This window comes from Melanostigma gelatinosum (assembly GCF_949748355.1).
Source record: "Melanostigma gelatinosum genome assembly, chromosome: 12".
Lineage (NCBI taxonomy): Eukaryota > Metazoa > Chordata > Actinopteri > Perciformes > Zoarcidae > Melanostigma > Melanostigma gelatinosum.
The window spans coordinates 13,774,453-13,796,304 of NC_136645.1; the positions used below are offsets into that span (position 1 = coordinate 13,774,453).

At 43.5% G+C, this 21,852-nt stretch overlaps 1 protein-coding gene across 1 annotated transcript; it reads right to left on the bottom strand.

The window, feature by feature from the left end:
• Positions 1–1,934: 1,934 nt before the first annotated feature.
• On the bottom strand, positions 1,935–21,808 carry ptpn20 (protein tyrosine phosphatase non-receptor type 20; the record flags this gene model as incomplete). The annotated part of the gene is made up of 47 exons (XM_079279795.1): positions 1,935–2,045; positions 2,141–2,203; positions 2,896–3,111; positions 3,210–3,544; positions 4,738–4,828; positions 5,242–5,390; positions 5,477–5,613; positions 5,989–6,071; positions 6,226–6,332; positions 6,697–6,946; positions 7,021–7,182; positions 7,547–7,608; positions 8,446–8,532; positions 8,816–8,853; positions 8,942–9,152; positions 9,250–9,424; positions 9,573–9,743; positions 10,093–10,720; positions 11,008–11,161; positions 11,318–11,528; positions 11,632–11,730; positions 12,279–12,490; positions 12,999–13,170; positions 13,407–13,492; positions 14,224–14,317; positions 14,548–14,649; positions 14,818–15,026; positions 15,128–15,244; positions 15,375–15,482; positions 15,590–15,667; positions 15,997–16,076; positions 16,195–16,462; positions 16,563–16,725; positions 16,824–17,009; positions 17,134–17,286; positions 17,386–17,524; positions 17,610–17,745; positions 18,009–18,183; positions 18,378–18,449; positions 18,657–18,810; positions 19,017–19,092; positions 19,271–19,351; positions 19,810–19,885; positions 20,040–20,219; positions 20,318–20,383; positions 21,325–21,488; positions 21,685–21,808. 47 exons carry the CDS (start codon positions 21,806–21,808, stop codon positions 1,935–1,937), a joined length of 7,011 nt encoding a protein of 2,336 aa, XP_079135921.1.
• Between the last annotated feature and the right edge of the window lie 44 nt (positions 21,809–21,852).

The window sequence follows — 21,852 nt, forward strand, 5'->3', positions numbered from 1 at the left end:
TAAAGAGAGAGGTATTACATTGTTCTCAGTTATTGGTTACATAGTGGCTGGTACAGTGACAAGAGATTAATTTAGCGTAAGTAAGTTGTGCAATTAATGGTTATTACATTTCACAACGCTGTTGCATAAGCACTTGCATGTACAAGATGCATTTTCACAGATGAATGCAAAATGTGCTTTTGTTTGTTCTTTCAAGAGTAATTCATTTCCAAGATCTGGGGGAGAAAACATACCAAAGAGAACATGAACTTGCACATAACAGAGGTTTACCCAGCGAACCAACCAACCAGCATTGATGAAAATATGTTGCATACATAGTACAGAGGCTGATGGTTCTGCGTAGCCATCCACATGACAACGGTACGGTATTGCATGTGTCTTACCAACATGCTCCAAACCGCTTGGAAGATGGTTTCGAGTAAGACATTGAAATTCTGATCTCCCGTCCTCACGGAGAGTATTGCTTTGTTACATTCCACATTTTGATCATGTTCAAGTCATTCAACCAAACTCCAGGCTCAGACTTCTGTACTTTAAGAGTCTGCATGCAATATGACAGCTGGTGTATGTGTGTGTGTGTGTGTGTGTGCGTGCGAGTGTGTGTGTACGTGTGTGTGATAGCAGCTAAAAGAACAAAGCTTACAAGCAGTTACATCCAGAGGTTGAGGTTCAAACCAGCAGCTATCAATCATCTTTGATCTGTGACTTGGAGATGCAGCTCTGTTGCATTTGTTGTACATCATATACATCTAAAGTGGCAAAATGGAAAGTTTGTAAACCTCATAATATTTTTGGCTGACTTTGTATTAAAATAGCTATGGAATACAGATAAAGGATGTTGCCACATAACAACTTACACCTAGAAACCCTGCAACGAGCTATTTAAATCAGTTTTGCACATTCCACAAAACATCTGAATATTTAGTATTGACCCCTCGTCCACATTTTAGTAAAAGAGTGAATTGAAAATGTATGAATTCATCCAAAAATGTGTTATGTTGAATCATTCTTTATCTGTATCAGGATGTGCAAGTTGTGATTTATGTGTAGTGTTCTGTATAAAATGGGCCCACAAACAAAAAAAGATTGACAGGTGGTGTGCAAACTTCACATTGTTTCTAAGTTACAACTGAACTAAAAGGTGAGATGTAATCCTCCTCCGGGTTCGGCTCAACCAACCAGCCACCTCAGACCACAAACAGACTGAAAGCTGCACAATCAATCTAACCACTGCCAAGTGCTCAGTTTATCAGTTTCTTGCTCTCCATCCCCGACCACTTGTGACAAGACTCGGGGTCAGCATGGAGCAAGTGGTGTGAGTCATTCCAAGGCACTTGATTCTTTTCACTTCTGTAAATGATGAACTGAAAAATCAATGGTGTTCTTTTGCTTATGCCCTTTTCTCCAGGGTACAAATGCACTTAATGAAATGATAACACCATCTTAATCAAATGCTACTCATCAAGGTTACAAACAGATACTCCCGATGATCTTACATTACTGCCAGATAAAAGATGTGATTTCCAGAGTTTAAATTTCCATGCAATATGACAAATTAAAGAACACGGAGAAAAGAAAATGAGATACATTCAAAGTGACACAAAATAAAAATAAAAAATATGCTAGAGACAGAAGGCAAATCACTAAGCCTGAAAAGGCAAAACAACCTCAGTGATCTAAATTAAATTGACATAATCACAGCACCGCGAGCACATACAAGAACAAAAACATTACAGTTGAAGTCATTGTAACTAAACAATAGGCCTCCTCAACACAAAGTATCAAAACAGAGAAAAAGTACAAGTTTCTTATTATAGCTAACTAAACTATACAGCCAAAGAAAAAGGTCTCAGCAGTCTGTGCCGTGATAGACTGCACATGGTTGCCCAATCACAGTCTGTGCTTTAGGTAGGTGAGCTGAAGGGTGGGAACATTCAAACTACTTTGTGTTCTCGGGGACTTTCCGGCGGCCATTGGGTGTCGTGAAGCTGTAAAATGCCCTGTAAAACCTCCAACCAGACTTTGTAGCAGAAGAAGTACTGTTCCTGAAATGAGAGAGACAAAGGGCACGTCGAGTCTTTGGTAACGTTTTTTTTTTAAAGCTTGACCGTTGAACTGTAACCCCTCTGTTGTTACTGACCTTGGTTTGAATCATGCCATGCCGCTGAAGTCTCATCTCTTTTACGACGTCACTCACATTGATCTAAAGACAGAAACAGACGGTTGTTAACTACAGCATGTCTGTGATCACGTCTGTGGCTATAGTTCAGTTCTTATATCAATAACAAATCAACTAGGTGGCAACCTCAGAGTTTAGAAATTTGTGTAACCAACGCGGAAGTGCCTTAATAAACTTGCACTCTTTCAAATAGCCATCAGGGGGTGAGAAAATGACCCTATACTTCTCTCTTGATTTATTACCTCAGTAAACATTGTAAACATGAGTTTATGGTCTCAATCGCTAGTTTCAAGAGTTCTTCAATACAGCTGTTTATTTAGTAAATGATGGTCCTATTTAGAGTAAAATAAAGACGATAAAGTGCTTTAGGACATGTCCTTGTGATTGAAGGGTCACCGCATAAGCTACATGCTAACAATGACAATGCTAACAAGCTGATGTTTAGTAGTTTTAATGTTTACCAAGTTCACCTTATTAATTTAGCATGTTGGAATGCTAACATTTACAAATAAGCACTAAACACAAAGTACAGCTGAGGCTGAAGGGAATGCTGTTGGCTTTTCAGTACAAAAGTACAAAATGTCTCGGCAATCCATCTGATATTAATCGTAATTAATCGATATTTCAGTCGCTAGATCTGTGCCACCGGCATGGCTAAAATACCAAAAATGGTGTGGTAAACTGATTAATAAACCTAACAAAATAGCTCCACTCACAGGCAAATCATTCTCAATGAGGCTGAGGACAACGTCAGTGCAGATGAGAACTCCCGTGCGTCCGATTCCGGCGCTGCAGTGCACAGTGACTGGTCCCTTATGGTGCACGGCCCTCAGGTAGCGGATGAAGCGAACAAGCTGCTCGGAGCTTTTCGGCACGCCGTGGTCAGGCCAGTGTGTGAACTTCAGATGACGGACAAAATGTGTCTCACGGGTCTGGAATAACAATCAATTTGAGAATTGTGAGGTTTAGAGTAAACCATAAAATGAATGATGTTTGACAGGCAGGCAGCTGTTCCTCACAAATCTCTTACTTCTATCTCCACCATGCGGATGACCTTGATGTGGAAGTACTCCAGGAACTGTTGGTTCTCCAGGTGAAGCTGGTACCTGCCGGTGTCCAGAGGCGCGCCCAGCTTCTCTGGCCAGTACTTGTGACATTTGATCCTTCCCCGTTCTACTTCCTGGGTCATCATGGCAATGACATCAGATTTGTTTTCCCAGATCATCTGCCAGAAGGCCGGTACTGTGGAAGGCAGAGGGCCCTGGCAGGAGATATAGAAGAACTTTTCATCGCCAACTTGCATGCGAATGTAGCTGCCGTTGATGTAGTCCTGGTTGTCTCCAATGGCAACACGAGTTTCATCATCTATGGGGGGAAAGAGAAGGAGGAAAATACATTTAAAGGAAAAGAGCCTAAACTCTCTGTGTGATGTTTTGAGTGTGAGCATGCATCACTGCATGAAATTCATAATTGAAATAAACCAATTACACCTCCAGCAGTATCCTCCCACTAACAGAACACACTGACATGCCTGTGGTTTTCCCTACGTTCGATGAATCCATTCATTTCGTGACCACAAACAACAAACACTGATACTTTGTTGTTTTGCCCAAAGCGCGCAATCTAAGTGTACAGTAAATAAAGACAAGTAAACAGCTCAGGGGTCTGGAGCCGGGCTCAACAAACCAGCGCTGTGAAGAAGTGTGTTGGTGATGAGAGGGGTGATAGACTGAAGGCAGTGAGGAATGTATTTGGGGTTGGTCCCCCACCTCCTGCTTTGAAGATCTAAAAAGCCACAGACTGGAAACCAGACTTTCTATGCGGTGGAAAGGATCGGTTAATACTGTGCCTTTTTGCTCTCCACCTTTTGCACAGACAGCAGTTGTAAAAGGCTGCAAACATCTAGGCTTTAAGGTGCAGTGGTGTTCCACTGGGGGTCACTATCCTTTTCATCACACTCAGTCATTTGAACTTTGACCCTTTCAATCCAACACAATGAGGGCTGGAGAAGTAAACGCTTTTATACGTGTTTGTATGCATTTCGGTGTGTGTTTCCAGCTTTTCTTTTACACTTCAGTATCATCAGTGCTGATCACAATTCACTTTTTATTTTTCCTTTCTCTGTCTTTACCCCCTGAAATTCAGATGAATAATACAGTTTACAATATTACTTTCCGCTTCATTTATCAAAAATATAAATCCGAGATAATTACAAGGTGTTACCAAATGACATCATCTTCATCATCACATACTTGGCTGACTCCCCAGAAATGATAAGTGCGGCTTCAGTGAATTATTGACACTAATATAGGAAATGATTTGTTGCGCAGACGAGTGTTGTAAACAAACATCTCCACCCCCTTCAGAAAAGACCTTACAGTCAGCTTAAACTGAGTGGCTAAAACAAGTGGTAACAAACAGGCTCTCCTATAAATGCCAAGAGTGTGAGTGTCCCGCTTTTACAAGCTTCAGCTCACCAATAAAAAGCTAGAGAAAATAAAAGTTTAGATTCTGTCAGAAGAAAGTAAAAGCTAACAGAAGTGCTCTTTCAGACTTACAGGGTAGGATGTCTCTGTAACGGTTCTTATCTCTGTTCTCGGGGGCTTTTCCCACCAGACAGTTGTCAGAGGGCTTCAGATGCTCCAGAGCCTGAAATGAACAACATGAGCACAATAACGAAATGCAAAGGCAAACAATTACAAGAGTGCAGCTGCATCACAGCATGTCTGTCCATAAAAACAGTCTAAATGTTTTAATATTGACAGAGAATCTTTGTGTGTGTGTGTGTGTGTGTGTGTGTGTGTGTGTGTGTGTGTGTGTGTGTGTGTGTGTGTGTGTGTCTGCAGGTCTTTTTTTAGCAGATTTTCTCTAAATGTATCACAGTGCATATGTATAATAACCTCCAATGCAAAGTTCTAATGGCAGGATCAATGTGGCAAAAGATGAAATGGCACATTGGGGTGGTCAATGTGTAATTCTACCCTTCGTTAAGGCAATTTTACCAGGAATTACACTGATGCATACATTGTACATTAACTATCTTGTCCATAACACATGCATACCATGAACTCTTTGACCAGTTCCTGCTGGTCCACTTGATGCTGTAGAATCCGGATGAGCGCTTTGACCCTGGAGCCTGAATACTGGCTGGTCTTAGACGGGCTAATGAGAGCTAAACTGGCCAGTTCGTCATCTGATACGATGGGTGGGCCTGAGGAAACAAAAGGGGGAAATAGTTGCATGTATGGCTCAGAATAGATACGATTTTGACTCTGACGCCAGTAGAGGAATATACACCTGTTTGGGGTGAGGTCTTGTCCAGACTGGTGGCGTCAAATACATCATCTTCTTCTTCTTCGCTGCTCCAGCCGTCTGACTGTTTTTTACGGATGTCTTTGCAGGACTGGTCCAAAAGTTTGTTCACAATTCGTTTCCTGGGGGAGTCAGGGGGCAGGGGTGAGACCAGACCATTTTTACTCTTCGGTGGGAGGGGATGAAATCATGCAAGGCTGAGCTTCCTTTCCCTGCGACTTTTCCACCTAAAATACAGTATAGACAAAAGGCTAAAATATCTTTATACTTCTACCATACTTAGAAGTACTATAGTACTATACACTTTCTAATTGTTACACTATTTCTGTCTCCTTAGGGTTCAGAGCCCATAAGCGACAGCATTTATCCAGGGTAGTACTTTTTCTATTGCTCTCTGCTGCCCCCTTGTGGTTAACTCTAGCAGCCCGAAGAAGAAACAGGAGGAGGAGAATTGGGGAGGAAATAAGTAGAAAATGATACAGGATAGTAGTTACTACCTGTCGGACGCTCCATGCAACATGTCAGTGACATTTAGGGATGGGCAGCAAGCTTGATGAGAAGGGGTGCTGTTACAGCTCTCCTGTTCCACAGACAAGCAGCCAGAGGAGGCAACAGACAGAAGGAGCAAGATGTTAGTAGTAGATGTCAGTAAACAGGTAAGGAGGGCTGGGGTTTCATTGAAACACAGAATTTAAGTCATAATTGCTACATGTGTGTGTATGATTTTTAGTTACCTGTTTAATTACAGTGGCATCCGTTACGATAGTCAGTCGGCGTCGTGGAGGAGGTGGTGAGGTAACGAACACACCAGCTTCATTGACCACAGGGTCTGAAGTCGCCTCTGAGACAATGATGAAGTGATGCAATATATTCACAATATATACAGTTCAATTCATGTCTTCAAAGGCAAATTGTGTGTTGGTATGCAAATTTTATATGGCTTTGAATGTATTTAAAAGACACAAGATGTGTGTTTACAGTATATTTTACATCGCTGAAGGTGTTTCAAGTGTATAGTCCTAATAATTAAGAATTAGTATACAGCTTTGCAATTCCTATTTGCAAATTTGAATTTGCAAAATATCAATTTTTACGTCAGCAAAGTCTCAAGAAAGATTAGTAGCTTACATACAGCTCTGTATTTCAGCAGTATTATCCTTCTAAATATTCACGATTAAAGAAAGGACAGTTGTCAGAGATCATACCAGGGTGGCGCTCAGCTAGCTTATTCAGCATGACGTCAGGAGAGGGACAGTTATCAGGGCTGGACACCGGAGCCGGCTGCTCGGCTAAAATAGCTTCAGTCTGAGCGGACAGGTTGGGCGGTGTGGGTGACTCGGAGTATATCAGGGGCAGGATGTCTCTGCAGATGGTGAGCTGTACAGTCCCCTCAGCTTTACGCAGGATATCCACCACCTTACTGTTGCTCAGCCCGGACACAATCACACCGTTTACCTAGAGATGACACAGTGAGGATCAGGGTTTATCCCACTACGGAGGGTAATGAAACAGCCAAGGTGGGTTGTTACCTCTAATAGAATATCTCCCACTCTCAGCCGACCATCCTGCTCAGCTACTCCACCAGAGCAGATTTCCTTCACTCTAAGCATGGTGCCATTGGTTCCCCCGAACAAAGCAAAGCCAAGACCTCCTCCTTCTGGTTTTGTGAACTCCACTTGCATGATGCAACTCTGCCGGGACCAGAGGAGAAAAGGAGGAGAAACAAAATGAGGAATCAGTCTTTTTCCTCCACTGTATTTACAAAAGCATGTTCTCCAGAAAATGCCAATATATTGTTGATGCATGAATCAACTGTAAAGAGAACCTGATAAACACACACACACGCACACACACACAGGCAGTCAGTCCCCCCCCACAGTAGAGAATGCATTCGCAATTTGACACACAAATAGAGTCATGTTACAGTGGGTGTTTCATCAGACACCAAAATATGTGCAGTTAAAAAAAAGAGCAGATAGAGGTGACAAAAGTGAAGCGGTTCCCCAGAAAGAATTAGCTTTTGGACAAAGACAAATAATATGTTCATAAACTTACATCGTGTTCTTTTGTGAGGGAGGGACATCTACATTTTTCAGCAGTCCTACACACATCTTCATCTGAAAAAACAAGGAAAAATGATCAATGAATCAGCAGCCGGTGCCAACAAAACAACTCAAGCAGTTGCATAGACAATTATAATTTCAATTAATATTGGTCGAGCCTTTAAAAGCAATGTAAAAGATGAATGTCGTGAAACGTCTGGACTTCAGTCCAAAGCTAACAATGGAACATCCCTTCTTTACAAATGTAATCCATGCGACCATTTTCAGCCAATGAAATTTCCGTAACAGACACACAGAAAAAAAAAACACACACCAACCTCCCACCTCTTTGGCCATTTTGAAAGAGACGTGTTGATGGGTACGTCTCTTCTATGACAGGTGAACAAAGCTGGTCTTTTTAAACTGACCCTCTCCACTGTCCCTCACCGCTGCATACACCGTCACCAGGCAACAGAGCTATCTGCCCTGTAGACCACTGGCTGTATAGCACCGTCTATGTGTGTGTGTGTGTGTGTGTGTGTGTGTGTGTGTGTGTGTGTGTGTGTGTGTGTGTGTGTGTGTGTGTGTGTGTGTGTGTGTGTGTGTGTGTGTGTGTGTGTGTGTGTGTGTGATGGCTACAGCCCTGCAGTCCAATACACCAGTGGAGGGCCTGAGGCTTGCTAATTATTAATCCTGCTATGAGAGCCCAGGATCTGTCAGCATTCAGATCACACACACACACACACACACATACACACACACACACACACACACACACAGCTGCAAAGAGAACTATCTTTCAGCACCGAGCTCCGGCTTCACGCAGACAAAGGAGCAACAAGCAAAAGAGTGAAAGGGAACCAGTTATGGTGCTGATAGAACACGGGAGAGTTGGGAGGAGGAAACACTCACCATCTTCGGTAGGAGAGTCTTTCTCTGGAGAGACGAGCTCTTCACAACGAGCAAAGAACTTCCTGTCCTTTTTCCAGTCAAACAGACCTATGAAAGAAAAACTTGGATAGAAATACACTACTATATATTGCACAAGGAAACAATAATATTTAAATTTAAAGTGCTAAATCTAAAAGCAAAAGGGCAGTGTCTTCCAAGAACTCTTTCTGGTAATGATTGAACTTAAATTATCCTTGTCCAGTTGAGCACAAACATATGTGGTTTCTAGGCGATCCATCAGTGCATATAACAACCAAACTATCCTGTTTATGGGTCCTTGGGTTAACTCAAGCAGGTGAAACCATCACATCAATTCTTTAGACGCCCTTACCGTTCCACTTAGCCTTATAGATCACTGGCTGGTCTTCTCTGTGACATACAAAAACACAAAGTCATTGAAATAACCAAAAACAAACCTACTTCAGAGTCTATCTCTCAGTCCTTTGAGGGCACACACCTGATGATTTTAAGTTTGACTTTACGAGGGGCGATTTCACAGGCTGTGACCGCATCTTCCAGGGTCATTCCCAGGGTGCACCTGCCACAGATGTAGATGATCTTGTCATTGGGTTGGACGCTGCCCTCCTCGCTGGCTGGAGATCCTGGCACCACCTGCAGACAGTAGATGCCCTGCCATTTGCTGCCAATGCCTCCTGTCAGCTTTATACCTGGAGAGGGCACACAGATACAGTAAATACAATCAAATAATACCGGTGATGCGCCTGTGTCTTCAAAACGTGTGTAAAAGTGTGTACAGTGCCCCACCCAGCTGCCCCGAGGGTGTCTTGTAGAGAACTATATCAGGCAGGCTGTCACAGGAAGGCGGGGCCACCAGGTTTGTAACAGCCCTCCCCAAAGTCATACTCAGTCTTCTCGGAGATGACCTGAGAATCGTCATGGCAACATCATCAGCCACACTGGTAACATCATGTCCATTTACCTGGAAACAAATGACAGAGCAGGAAACGCTCAGTCAACTTGAGCGGCACATACTCTGAATGAAATATAGCAACATAATGTTTGTAAATGTGCAGACATGTACAGATGTGTGTGTGTGTGTGTGTGTGTGTGTGTGTGTGTGTGCGTACTGTGACGAGCCTGTCTCCTGCCCTGAGTCGTCCATCTGCCCTGGCTGGGTTGTCCAGTATGTCCTGTACGTAGTAGCAGTTGTCCAGCTTGCTTCGAGTGATGGTAAATCCAAAGCTTCCGCTCCTTGACTTGCTCAGAACCACCGTCAGCTCAAACTCTTTAACGTATCCCTGACAGGCAAAAAACAATGGCAATGTATCTAATAGCTACAGAAATTCAACAAATAACTTTAACATAATTTCCATCGCATCATGTTTAAGCTTAAACTTTGTTGACATTGGTAAACCCTGTGGACAGAAGAGCTCCTTTCCCAAAACATACGCAGCTGATTTGACATTTGTTTACAGTATCACGATCTCTATTATTGGTCTCAAGCCAAATAGCCAGCTAATTGACCCAAAGCCTGAATATATTTGCTAAACTTGATAGAAGTGTTTTCAAATGTGTTTTCAAAAGTTTTCTGCTGGCAGACAAATCTTCTGGGGTAAAACATCGGTAAAGGTAAAGTGAGGCAAGCACCTTTCTTCGACTCTCTTCCTCCTCCTCATCATAATCATCATTGTATTCCCTTTCTTTCTTCTCTGGTTCTTCTCTGAACTGTGTGTGGCTCTGGGCAGGAGGGAGCAGCATTGTGGGGGGCAGCGTCGGGGCGGCTGGACTGGCACAAGGATGCACTGAGGGAAGGACTTGGGCTGTGATGGGGGTCAGTGGTGGAGCAGGAGGCTGGGGCGGGGGCACTATAGGCCTACTGTTCTTGGACATGGCTTTGTCGTGACTTGGAGGAAGCCCCTGCTGGATTGGGTGGTGCTTGGCTTTAGGTGGCTGGGTTGTGAGTGGCTGGGATGGGTGGGCCAGGGAGCAAGTGGTCGGGGTGTCAGACGAGATGCATAGGGGCGAGATGGTTGTAGTGGGGACGTGTGGGCCGAGGCTTGTATTCTGAGAGCTGAAACTAGAGGAGCTGTTGGAGGTTCGAGAGTGGAGGCCTGTGAGGTTGGTTGTTTGAGTGTGAGTGGCCAGACTGGAGGGAAGGCTGTGAGGAGGCTCCAGTATGGAGCTGATGGTCAGGTACTCCTCATCTGCCATGATAGTCAGTCCATTTCCCATCAGGCAGTAAGTCACACTTCCATCTGCCTCCTCTCTGATGCCGCTGCAGATAACACAGACAAAATATACTGTATACATAAAATAATACTTTCAAAGTTCATACCCTCAAAATGTGGGATTTAAATTTGATTAATCTTCATCATTCCTCAGCGTAAATTAGAATTTCTAAATGAATCATTTGATTCAAAGTCAAATCTTTCGTTGCAGAAATGACTACAATATTGGGCGGCTCTCCGTGAAACGTTTTCATTTGGCACGACAGGCAACAAGAGAGATATAAACATTTTTATCATTATGTATTAACAGTTTGCACGTGTGTTTACTTCTTACCTGGCATATACGTTTGAACCAGTCTTAGGACAGATGTCCAAAAGCATCACAGTTGAGCTTGTTGTCGTTGCAACCTCCTCTTCCCCGTCCTTATTCCTCTTCTTTTCTTCTACTTCCTGTTGCTTCTCTGGTTTCCCTGTGGTTGGTTGTGACTCTGGTGGAGACGGTAGAGAGCCACAGGTAGGTGAGGCAGGTGATGCCGGGGAGGCAGGTGAGACCGGCGAGACTGGTGATGGAGGTGATGTAGGTGAAGTGGGTGATGGGGGTGAGCGTGGACGAGATGGGGGAGTCTGGTTGGCCAGAACTTTACCGTCAAGACTCTCCTGGGTCTCCGGGAGTGCTGGAGCTGCAGGAGGATCTGTGCTTATCTCGGCTGTGTTGGTCAGGTCTTCCTCATGGCTGGGGGCCTGCTTCTGGGCAGGTATTTTGAGATCATAATGAAACTTAAGGAGCTGGCTGTAGTCCTCTCCTAGTCGGATGTCCAGCGACTGAGATCGAACCTCACGGAAGGATGCAGGACTCTACAGAGTCAGACATGAGGTAAGATGGTCTATCTAACTTCGGGGTTTTATTTTTTCTATTTGTGAAATATATGTGTGTGCACTTGCGTGCGCGTGAGCTCACCAGTGTGTTGTCATCTACATCATACAGCACTCCAGAACCTGGTCGACAGATCAGCAGATGAACTTCCGATGGAGCTCCACGAAGCAGGAACAAAACCCTCTGAAACAACAACATCAAAACAACTGTGTACTGTGTGTGTGTGTGTTGATGCGGGAATGTGTGGGCACAGCTTGAGACAGACTCAAAATGTGCACATATCTTAAATTGTTATACTGTACTGTGTGTTTAAGTGCACCTGTGTGAATGCCATTAGAACTCCTCGGCAGAGCACACAAGATTAAATGACAACATCAAACGAGACAACCAGCTTGCTATTTTCAGTGGTATGAGATTAAAGGATTAGTGGACCAGTGACGTGGACGAGATCTTAAGAAAGAGCAGGGCCACTAGTGCTGTTCTTAGACTTACAACCCATTCACCACTATTTATCCACAGGCAAAATCACCCACTGTGCTGCCACTCACGAATACAATCTAAACACCAGGCTCTAGTTAGCACTTTATAAACCAGCCTAATCTTTTTATAGACATTTTTAAACTTTTTCCATGTTGGAAAAAAATTTGCAGCAAAATACAAGCTCTATTATTGAATGTGCTATATAATTAGGATAAGATCAATAATCATTTTAACTGACCCAAGCCCTATACCTGGTAAGAGAGGTCCTTGACGGGCTCCTTGTTGACAGACAGGATGACATCTCCCTCTCGCAACAGGCCACTCTCCAGCGCTGGTTGACCCGGGAACAGACGTTTGATGCGGACTACGCTGCCGCGGTCTGGCCCCGAGTGCAGCTGCGATATGTTGAAGCTGAAGCCGAGGCCAGACAAACTCTTCTTCAGCACCACTTCAAAGGTGTTTTCTAGGAATGAGAGGAGACGGCGGGCAATCTTTGAGCATTAATGTCTGTTGTGTAATCTTTAATCTGTAATGTGGGCTGTGATTTGTTGCACTGTGAAAAAAAAAAAACATATTCATCAATCACCCCAACCCACATGTTAAGTATCAATTTTTCTCCAATGACAAATCTGAACACAAAGACAATCCTTTTCCCCACATTTTGTCTCACATTTCTATCAGAAAGGAAGGCTTTGTAGAGATGACGAGCTGTCCCTTTAACTAAGCTCAGGCAGTGAACAGGCAGCTTCAAGGTTTCAGTGCACGCTGTCTCGGGGGGGATGAAGGAGCGTCAGCCCTGGATGACTCTGACAGCAACCACAATGTAGCTGTCAGATGACTCACAGTCACCTCTGGGCCATGTGTGCAAGTGTGTATGTATGTGTGTGTGTGTGTTGTGCCTGACACTGTCTATCTTTTCTTTTTTTTCGTCCTATGTGAGCGTATATGTGCCCGCTCCTCTCGCCTCTCACCATCAATCACAAAGCTGTAGTCCTTGGCTCGGCCACTCAAGGTCGTTTCCATGGAGACTTCAGTCATGGGGGGCTGTGTATGTGATGAACTGTGGGCCAAGGGGGGGCAGGGTGAGTCAGGTCTGGGCTCCAAGATTATTGTGGGCTCCCTTTCTAACAGCAGGTTCACCACCTACGGGGAACAGATGCACATGCAACCCATTTATATATTCAGTAGTTTACACTTCAACATGCACCGACATAGTAAAATACAGGAAATAACGTAGAGCATCACCAGCTACTGTGCTTTTCTTCTGTGCATATTCACAATCAGTGTTTTACTGTGTGTGTGTGTGTGTGTGTGTGTGTGTGTGTGTGTGTGTGTGTGTGTGTGTGTGTGTGTGTGTGTGTGTGTGTGTGTGTGTGTACCTCCCCCGTCCTCTTCAGGCACTCTACAGCTTGGTGGTGAGTCACGCCCCTCAGGTTGAACCTATCAACCTCCAGCAGTCTGTCACCTGTCATATGCACAAACGCAAATCTCATCATCATTAGCAACATCAATACATAAACGGTGTGTGTGTGTGTGTGTGTGTGTACATGCATTTGATGGACATGTCAACAAATCGAAAAGTCGTTGCTGTTCAGTGAAGCATGAACCCAGTAGACACAGAGGTCTCAGTGGCACGCTCATATTTTAGGCCTTTCATCTTATAGGGCCTGATTCAAACCACATTCACTTATTCAACACTTCAATACAGGAAGTTGATGATCTACCCTAAGCCAACAAACAGGGTGACATCTGTGACGGCGTGGCTTATATTTCCCAATGTTTTCATCATATTTTTTTATTGAACCAGGTGAGTCCCATTGAGATTAAAAATCTCTTTTTCAAGGGAGACCTGTACAAGACAGGCAGCAACACAAGAAACACAGTTACAGTTACCTGTTACAGACAGGAAACACAGAACAAGACATGTTAAAAGAAACTAAAAGTTAAGAGACAGTGACTTAACCGAGTTCATTTCGAAAACATATCCTTTTCATGATGATGCAAAAGGATTGGGAGGTGTCATTCTTGATAAGACACCACTGTGGAAGAAAAACTTCACAGACGTGAAATTGCAAATAAATGACGATGTCTTTTGCTCTTAATCAGAAGTTGAGTGAACATCCGGCACAAACCTTTTCAGAACCTTTTTTGGCAGCGACCTGATTGCATATGGAAATGAAAAAATGAAAAGATTACCGATCTGAATGCGCCTGTCCTGGTCTGCGGCACCTCCAAGCACCAGGCTCTTGATGTAGATTCCTCCATAACGCACATTGGTGTTTATTCCTCCCTTTTTGCAAAAGGGAGAAGTAATTAATCAATGTCTAAGGCCTCAAATAACCCTAGAAACGTACACTGACTCAGCATGAAGGAATCCACGGGAATGTGCGTCGTAGCTTGTTACCTATAGAGGAGCTATTGCAGGACTGTTGTTTTAGTTTTAGCTAGGTGTATCTCATAAGCTGGCAACTGAGTGTGTAAGGTAAATGCTGTGTAATAAAAGGGAAACAATTCACTCACAGCAACACTGATGCCAAGACTACCACTGCTTTTCTTAAGCTCCACTATAAACCGCTCCCCAGTTTTCAAACTCAAGATAGAGGGGGACCTGGAACACACATCCTGAAAAAAAGAGAACAGAAGACGTAAACACACAAAAAAAAAATGAAGATTGAAATTGTTTTCAGGAAACTCGAAGCACTTAATCTGTTTAAGAATTCGGACCGGTTGAACTCCTTCATCAGCTCTGACCTCATGCTTTGCTTCCATGGAAACAAAGTAATCTCGTACCTGGGCCGCATGTATTCGCACAACAGGAATGTGTAGCCTCCTGCTAATCTTTGGGGTTGCCATGTTGGACAGACTGATGGCCTCCTCCAGTTCTTCCATGACAGGACGAAACTCTGTGCCACTCAGTGTAGTCTGTGACCCGAAGCTCCTCTCCAACGCCAAACAGAGAGTACTTTGACTCAAGGAACTTTTACGTTCCTTCAAAGACTCTGATAGGAAAACAACCAGGTGGGATAAAGGACCTCATATATGGCTGTATTAAGTTCCACAACCGATGGTTTGTAATGGTAATGCATTGAGCAGATCTTACGTTTAGGCTGGGACACAATGAGCTCCACCTCTTCAGGGCTGCTCTGTAAGATGGCAGCAGCGTCACTGAATGTCACTCCTTCCAAACTCGTCTTGTTTAGGGAGATGAGACGTCCACCTGGAAATATCAACAGTCTTTGTTATAGTTTGTCACATGCAGCCCAATTTGGTCTCTGGCGATGTCACGTTGCATGTTTAGTTGTAAACCAGTGTCCATGCTACTAGCTCCGTTTGTTGGTGCTTCGTACCAGGTTTGATTCGTCCATCCTTGTCCGCCGGCCCGTCAGCCACAATGGAGGCAATGAAGATCCCGAGGTCAAGTTTACCTGTATTGTCCTCGCCGACTATCACAAAGCCTGAAACACGACCAGAGAGGAAGTGAAGACAAAATAATCAGATAAGTGGTACTCTGCTCATTAATTTGACATCAAGTTCACAGCTAAGTCCGCCTAAATGAACTCACCGAAACCCAGTTTGGGATCTTTCTTAAGGGTCACACAGACTATCTCTCTCTCTGGCGGCGTCCTGGTTGGTGTATCAACTGCAAAGCACATTTTATATGGACCACTGTAAACTAATTCATATATGTTATATACCCAGGGGGAAGGTCAAAGGGTCTAGCAAAGGGCCAGCTCACATAAACAGACACATTCACACCTATGGGTAATTTAGAAATTCCAAATAACCTAATATGCATGTCTTAAGAACACATGGGGAAAACATTCTTACTTCATAACAGTGTTTAACAGGGAGCCACCATCCCACTCACATCTGACCCTACAGACTAACTTCTATACTAAAGATGCTCAGTGTTCATTTTTCCTCTGATTTGTAACCCATCTGAAGTTCAAAACAATTAGACATATTCACCTCGTATGGAGAATGAGGCGTCAGAGTCCTGCTTCTGCAGTGAGACACTAGACATCCTTCTGGGCATCGGCTCTGGAGTGCTACAACACATGTGCACAGTACGTTGCACAGTTACACATGACACAGCGGTTTACTTCATGTTCACAGAGAATATGTTTCCGTAACAACAATAAGAATGTTATTCTCATCACGGGCTACCTCCAACACTGTCGCTCTTTCATATCCCTGAGATCTCCTGTTTCAGTGAGCTCCTTGTTCATCTCGCTGCTCATCTCCCTCCTCATCTCCCTCTGCTGGCACAGCCTCGCCTCCAGCTTGTCAGTCAGGTTGTCGCAGGACTTGGAGAGAGAGTCTGGTTGACCAGGTGTCAAACCTACATGGTTCAACATGCCCTCTGAGCAGGACATCTGCTTCAGGTTCAGGTTATGGCCCTGGTAGACAGACATGTACTTATCCATGCTTTCATCTGGAGACACAGAGGTGTTATTTGTTCTTCCACTTTGTGAGCATCAGTGTAGCCAAAGTCAAAAACAATTTGTTCTACACAATCAGTAAAATGTACCCACCTGGCATCATGGTGTGGTTAAGCTGTCGTGACGTCATCTCGCTGTGAAACTTGTGCTGCGCCGAGCAGAGGTTCAGCAGGTACTGTGCTATTTTTGAGCTTTCTGTTACAAAACTGTGCTTTTTCCCACTGGGCCCTCCACATTCTATAATCAGTTTACGCCGCTGAAAGACAGACACAAGTCGTCATACATTCAGTTTGATCGTCGTAATAAATTGAGCTGTATGAAGTAATATCTGGCTGAAATGCCACTTATTTTTACCCCAGTGGATATGGTGTCGGTTTCCCTCCATAGGAAGCGTCGGATGACAGTCCGCAGGTGGTTCTTTATCTCGTACACAATGATTCCTTTGGCACAGACTCCCAAAACCAACTCACCCACCACTGTTCTTTTTTCTCTCCCCACACGGTGGAACATAACCCCGTACTCCGGTAACTGCTGGGCAATCTGGGAGGTACATATTTTTACATGCATTCAATTTTAAATAGTCGCTATTCATTTCAGCAATCTTAAAGGAAGTGTAATAATTGTAATCACATTATGCATGTGAGCGGATGCATAGTCTGGATACCTTAAGGTATTCTGTTTCAGCCTCTTCAAGCAGTATCTGGGCATGACTTGCATGTAGTCTTGGCAACTCTTCCTTGACATTGGGCAGGGCCAGCTTCTCTAGCATCCTCTTGGACACATAATGCTCTGGCTGGTAGTAATTCTTACCATAAAGCTAAAAAGACACACAAAAGAACAGAACGCGCTGCTGTAACACACACTGAAAGATGGTGCTAGTATTTAAGGTGAACATTTTTCTTTTTTTACTCTGTACCTCTGGCATGTAATCACCAAACTCAGCCTGCAGAGCAAGAGCAGCCAGAAACAAGCCAGTCTCCTCATTACAGTAGAGCCTGTCCTCCAAGAGATCCCTCCGCAGCTGTAAGTAGTACTGATGGCGAGTCAGTCTGTGCCTAGGAAAAGATGAAGTAAAAGGTTTTTAAAATATGTATTTCTACAAATTGATTTTCTACAGTTTAACACCAGAACTGTACTTACAAAATAAAGGACATATCGTCAACAAAATATTTGACTCGAAGAAACACCAAAAAGGGGGATATCTGCCCTTTTTTCCAACTGTCTGGTGCAATTTTGGAGATTTTTGTTTCATGGTCCAAGAAGAAATATTCATCATCTGCAGAATGACAAAGAAAAGCCTCTTTAAAAGTGACTGAAAGAACACAACATGCATTAAGAAATGAATTCAACTTTACCGAAGTAAACAATGTTGTTAATTATTGAAATATCGCCCCAAGTTCACCCCAAATGTCAATTGTGAGGGCACAATGTCACAAGTTGGACCATGGGTATTTTGAAATTAATTTCCATTTTGAATGTTTCAATGTGATGTACAACCAATGCAGTCCAGACCAGATCAGGTCCCATACGATATCTTACCATCTATAAAGGCAAGACCAAAGTAGAAGTGCTCTACCAAGTTTGCGTGAGCCACCACCATGTCAAACACATCTCTTGCTTTGGACTTAATGTCACAGCGAACCACCACGTACTGTCCGTTAGGCAGCACGACAGTCACTTCTCTCTGAGACGAACACGAACGGCCCTTTCTGGACTGTGGTGGACATGCACAAACACACCCACACACATAAATATACAGATACTGTACATGCAATTATGCAAACAGATGTAGTTTTTTAGCATGCAAAAAAAGACGAATTGAAACATTGCAAAAAAACAACAAGAACAAGGGCATTTACATTGATATTGATCAGAAGCAGAGGAGATGAACAGTAATCATAAATTTACCACAATAGATCCTGGAAGCTCAAGAACAATGTGTTGTTCGTCTGCCATTCTGACGAATTCTGGACCCAAAGCCTGACAAAACAAACATTTATAATATAAACTCTTTAAGCAGCAACACATCCAACAGACATTTGTTTCGAAAGGCTCTGCTAATTTGTCCCACACTCGTACTAAATACACCACAGTTGCAGTACAGCTCCACAACATATCATTTTATGTTCTAGACAAAAAACATTTCTCTTGCATTTATTTCACTGAACAAAAAATCCCACAGCTTACCTTCGCCTTCCTCTGGCTCAGGCTGAGCGAGGACTCGCTGAAGGTGATGGAAGGACTGTGAGATCTGCCTGATGTCTTCGGAGAGATGTCGTGGTGGGGGCTCCTACCAAGCCAACTGCAGTTGCTGTCCCTGTGACGGACCCCACGAGGGAGTCTGAGGGGAGAGAGAGGGGTGGGGAAGGACGGGTTGTGTAATAGTTGTGCAGACAAGTTGGAAAAGTCAAACTCTGAGACAATGTCATGTCCCCTTAAAGTCACTGAAGACAATGGAGGCGTTGACGTGCCCACACAGATAGAACTTTTTTTAAACTACAACAGCAGAGGTGAGGATGTGTGTGCATGCATGCATGTAGTACATACCGGTCTAAAGAGGATTGGTACAACGGTGTGGGAGAGCTCCTTGGTCTTTGTCTCCATGGTCTCTGAGATAAACTCCCTAGAAAAAAGACATAAAATGTGCGTTATCAAACACACATTCAAGAAATGTTAGTACATTTTGCATTTAATTCAGGATTACATCTATACACCAGAGTTACGGATTTTATGAAGAGAACGCAAGACGAATAAATGTGACAGAATAACTTCTTTCTACCATTTTGACTTCTTTTCAGTACCTGACTTTGAGTCAGAGTCTGTTGAGTATCTTCTCCCTTCACCACTGCCTTCGCTGAAGTCTGAAGGTGGCCCTCTCTTTCCTGTCAACCAAGAAATCAAAGATGACAGCAATGTTTGATTCCTGTCCATCCTTGTGCTCCCAGGAGACACTGCGATGTTTGGACAGGACTGAGGCAAGCGGAGGGTTTAGTCTGCAAGCATCCACATTCTGTATCTGCTTATTGGCTCTCACGGGAGCCTAATCCTGGGCTTGCTTTAGGCTAACATTTTAATCCTGTTGACCTGTACGTCGTCTTGAGTCACAGCAACGACTGAAACTAAATATGTAGGGTCAGAGGTCAAATTCATTCATGATGATGTACAATACACATATTAAATTTTCATGCTGCCAGACATTTAAAATCAGCTCCATTTTAAAACGTACTGATGTACAGTTAAGTAATACAAAATCTGCTTGTTTGTCAAAAATTCCCAGTGTCGTGCTTTGGATGTGTATTTAAAAACTCAAGTTCATTAGGACTCGAACATGCATGCTCACCATGTAGTCTCTCTCTGATCATCTGGCTCCTGCCACTCAAAGGAACGTGACAGTCTGGCAAAGAGCCATGGTCCATCTGAAGGAAAAGAAACCGCTAGTATTCACAATTGACTTTTATTTCGTCATCATGCAGATTAAGCTTTTAAATTCTGACACATACACAATGGCCTGCAGAGAAACTGAAAAGCTTACGGAAAGAAACAAACTTGTAGGTAGATATCTAGACTCACTGATTCATGAAAAACCTCCTCCACCAGCTGCCTGATGACTTTGGTGGGTGGCGGCAGGACGCTGGCTTTGTGCTGAGATTCGCAGGCTTCCAGGATGGCGTTGAGAGTCACCCTGCGATGGGCCAGGTCCTCACACATGCTGAGCAGGAGGCTGTTTAGATGGTCACTCAACTGGACTGGCTGGGAGGAATGAGAGCGGAAGGTCATTATAATCATGGAGGTGTGGGACTTTGATGGTACTGATTTAGAAAAGACAGCTTTGTATGAGGGGATCCCACCTGATTTTGAGGTAGTTGAAAATCAACTGACCAGTAGAGAGTCATACCCAGTGAATACACCAGCATCTGTGCAACAAAGTCATTTAGTTAATGACAATACAGGTTAAACATCATGCTATAATTGTCAACTAAGTCCATAATAAAACCAGGCTTACATTTGTGTTTTATATTTATTTGTGCTGAATGATGTTTTTTATACAATAGTCTGTATTCAACATTGTTAAAACCCTTAGCTGAGCATTTGTCATTGTCATTATTGTTACATATGATCATACATAATATGAACTATATGTGGAATATTTGATTTAAATTGCAGGACTGTGATGACACACAACATCTTTTGGTCAAGCAGAATAATTATCAATTCAATATAATGCAACCAACTGAGAGGGAATAGATATAATAGACATCAACGATCAAAATACGATATCTGTTAACTTATTCTTCTTTCAGAAGGGCAACGATGGTTGTGATGTCTATAAATGGCTGAGGAAACAGCACATGTTGTTTTGTATTATGCATGAAGTGACATTTCCTGCAGCTTTCAGACATAAATGCTAACCTACCCATGGTTATATAATTATGACATATTGTGATGAGGAATATGAGGCTTTTTATGAAGGCAGATTACTTAAAGGCGTGTGTGAGACAGGAACACACATATTGGACAACCTTTCTGTAGGTAAAGACATTCTAATCCTTTATTCATGAGTTACTTTAGAGTATTTTTACCCAATGTTTATATATAGGGCTCTAAAGTGCAGAATTCAGGACAGCGCTTTCTTTGCTCAGCCACTAGATGGCGAGCTTACGCCATCGTCGACCTTCAACTCTTCTCATCCTGAGATTTTACACTCCAAGGAAATAGACACATGAGGACATATCAGCAGAGATTCAAGTTACGCATGAAACCCCCCAATATGAACTGACACCGTTTCGTGTTTGTCAAGTCTGTCATCGACTTCCATGCGAGCGATAAGGACAGGTATGAGGATGTATGCACTGACCCTCTCTATGGCAGGCTTGGTTGAGCTGGCACGGCCCTGCAGCATCTCTGGAGCAGTGAAGGTGGATACATCATCTGATAGGCCACAATTCTTAAATGCTAAGGTACCAGTGGCTGACAGCAGCAAGGAGGTGGGGCTTATGATATTACACATATTGTTCTGACCTGAAAAAGAAGTAGGAAGTCCATAATATATATGATGCTGCTGAAACAGTCCTACGGTAAAGCCAGAGTGAAACAGCAATACTGAAAGACACATTCAAATGTTTACGTTACATTGCGGTGACATGATTGTATGGTCACAGCATTAAGACGCAATGCATGTGCCTACAATAAGAGGGGGTTCTCTCAACCGCTTTACCCATATAAGAGATGTCCACTAAAGACTCTGCAGTGCCCAGCAGCAGGGACCAGACCTGCTCCTCCAGCAGAGGTCCCCCTCGTGCCTCCAGTACTTCAGCTAATGTCACAAATGTGCTGCTCATCCTGCACACATTCCAAGCACGCACCTGAGGATACACACACAAAC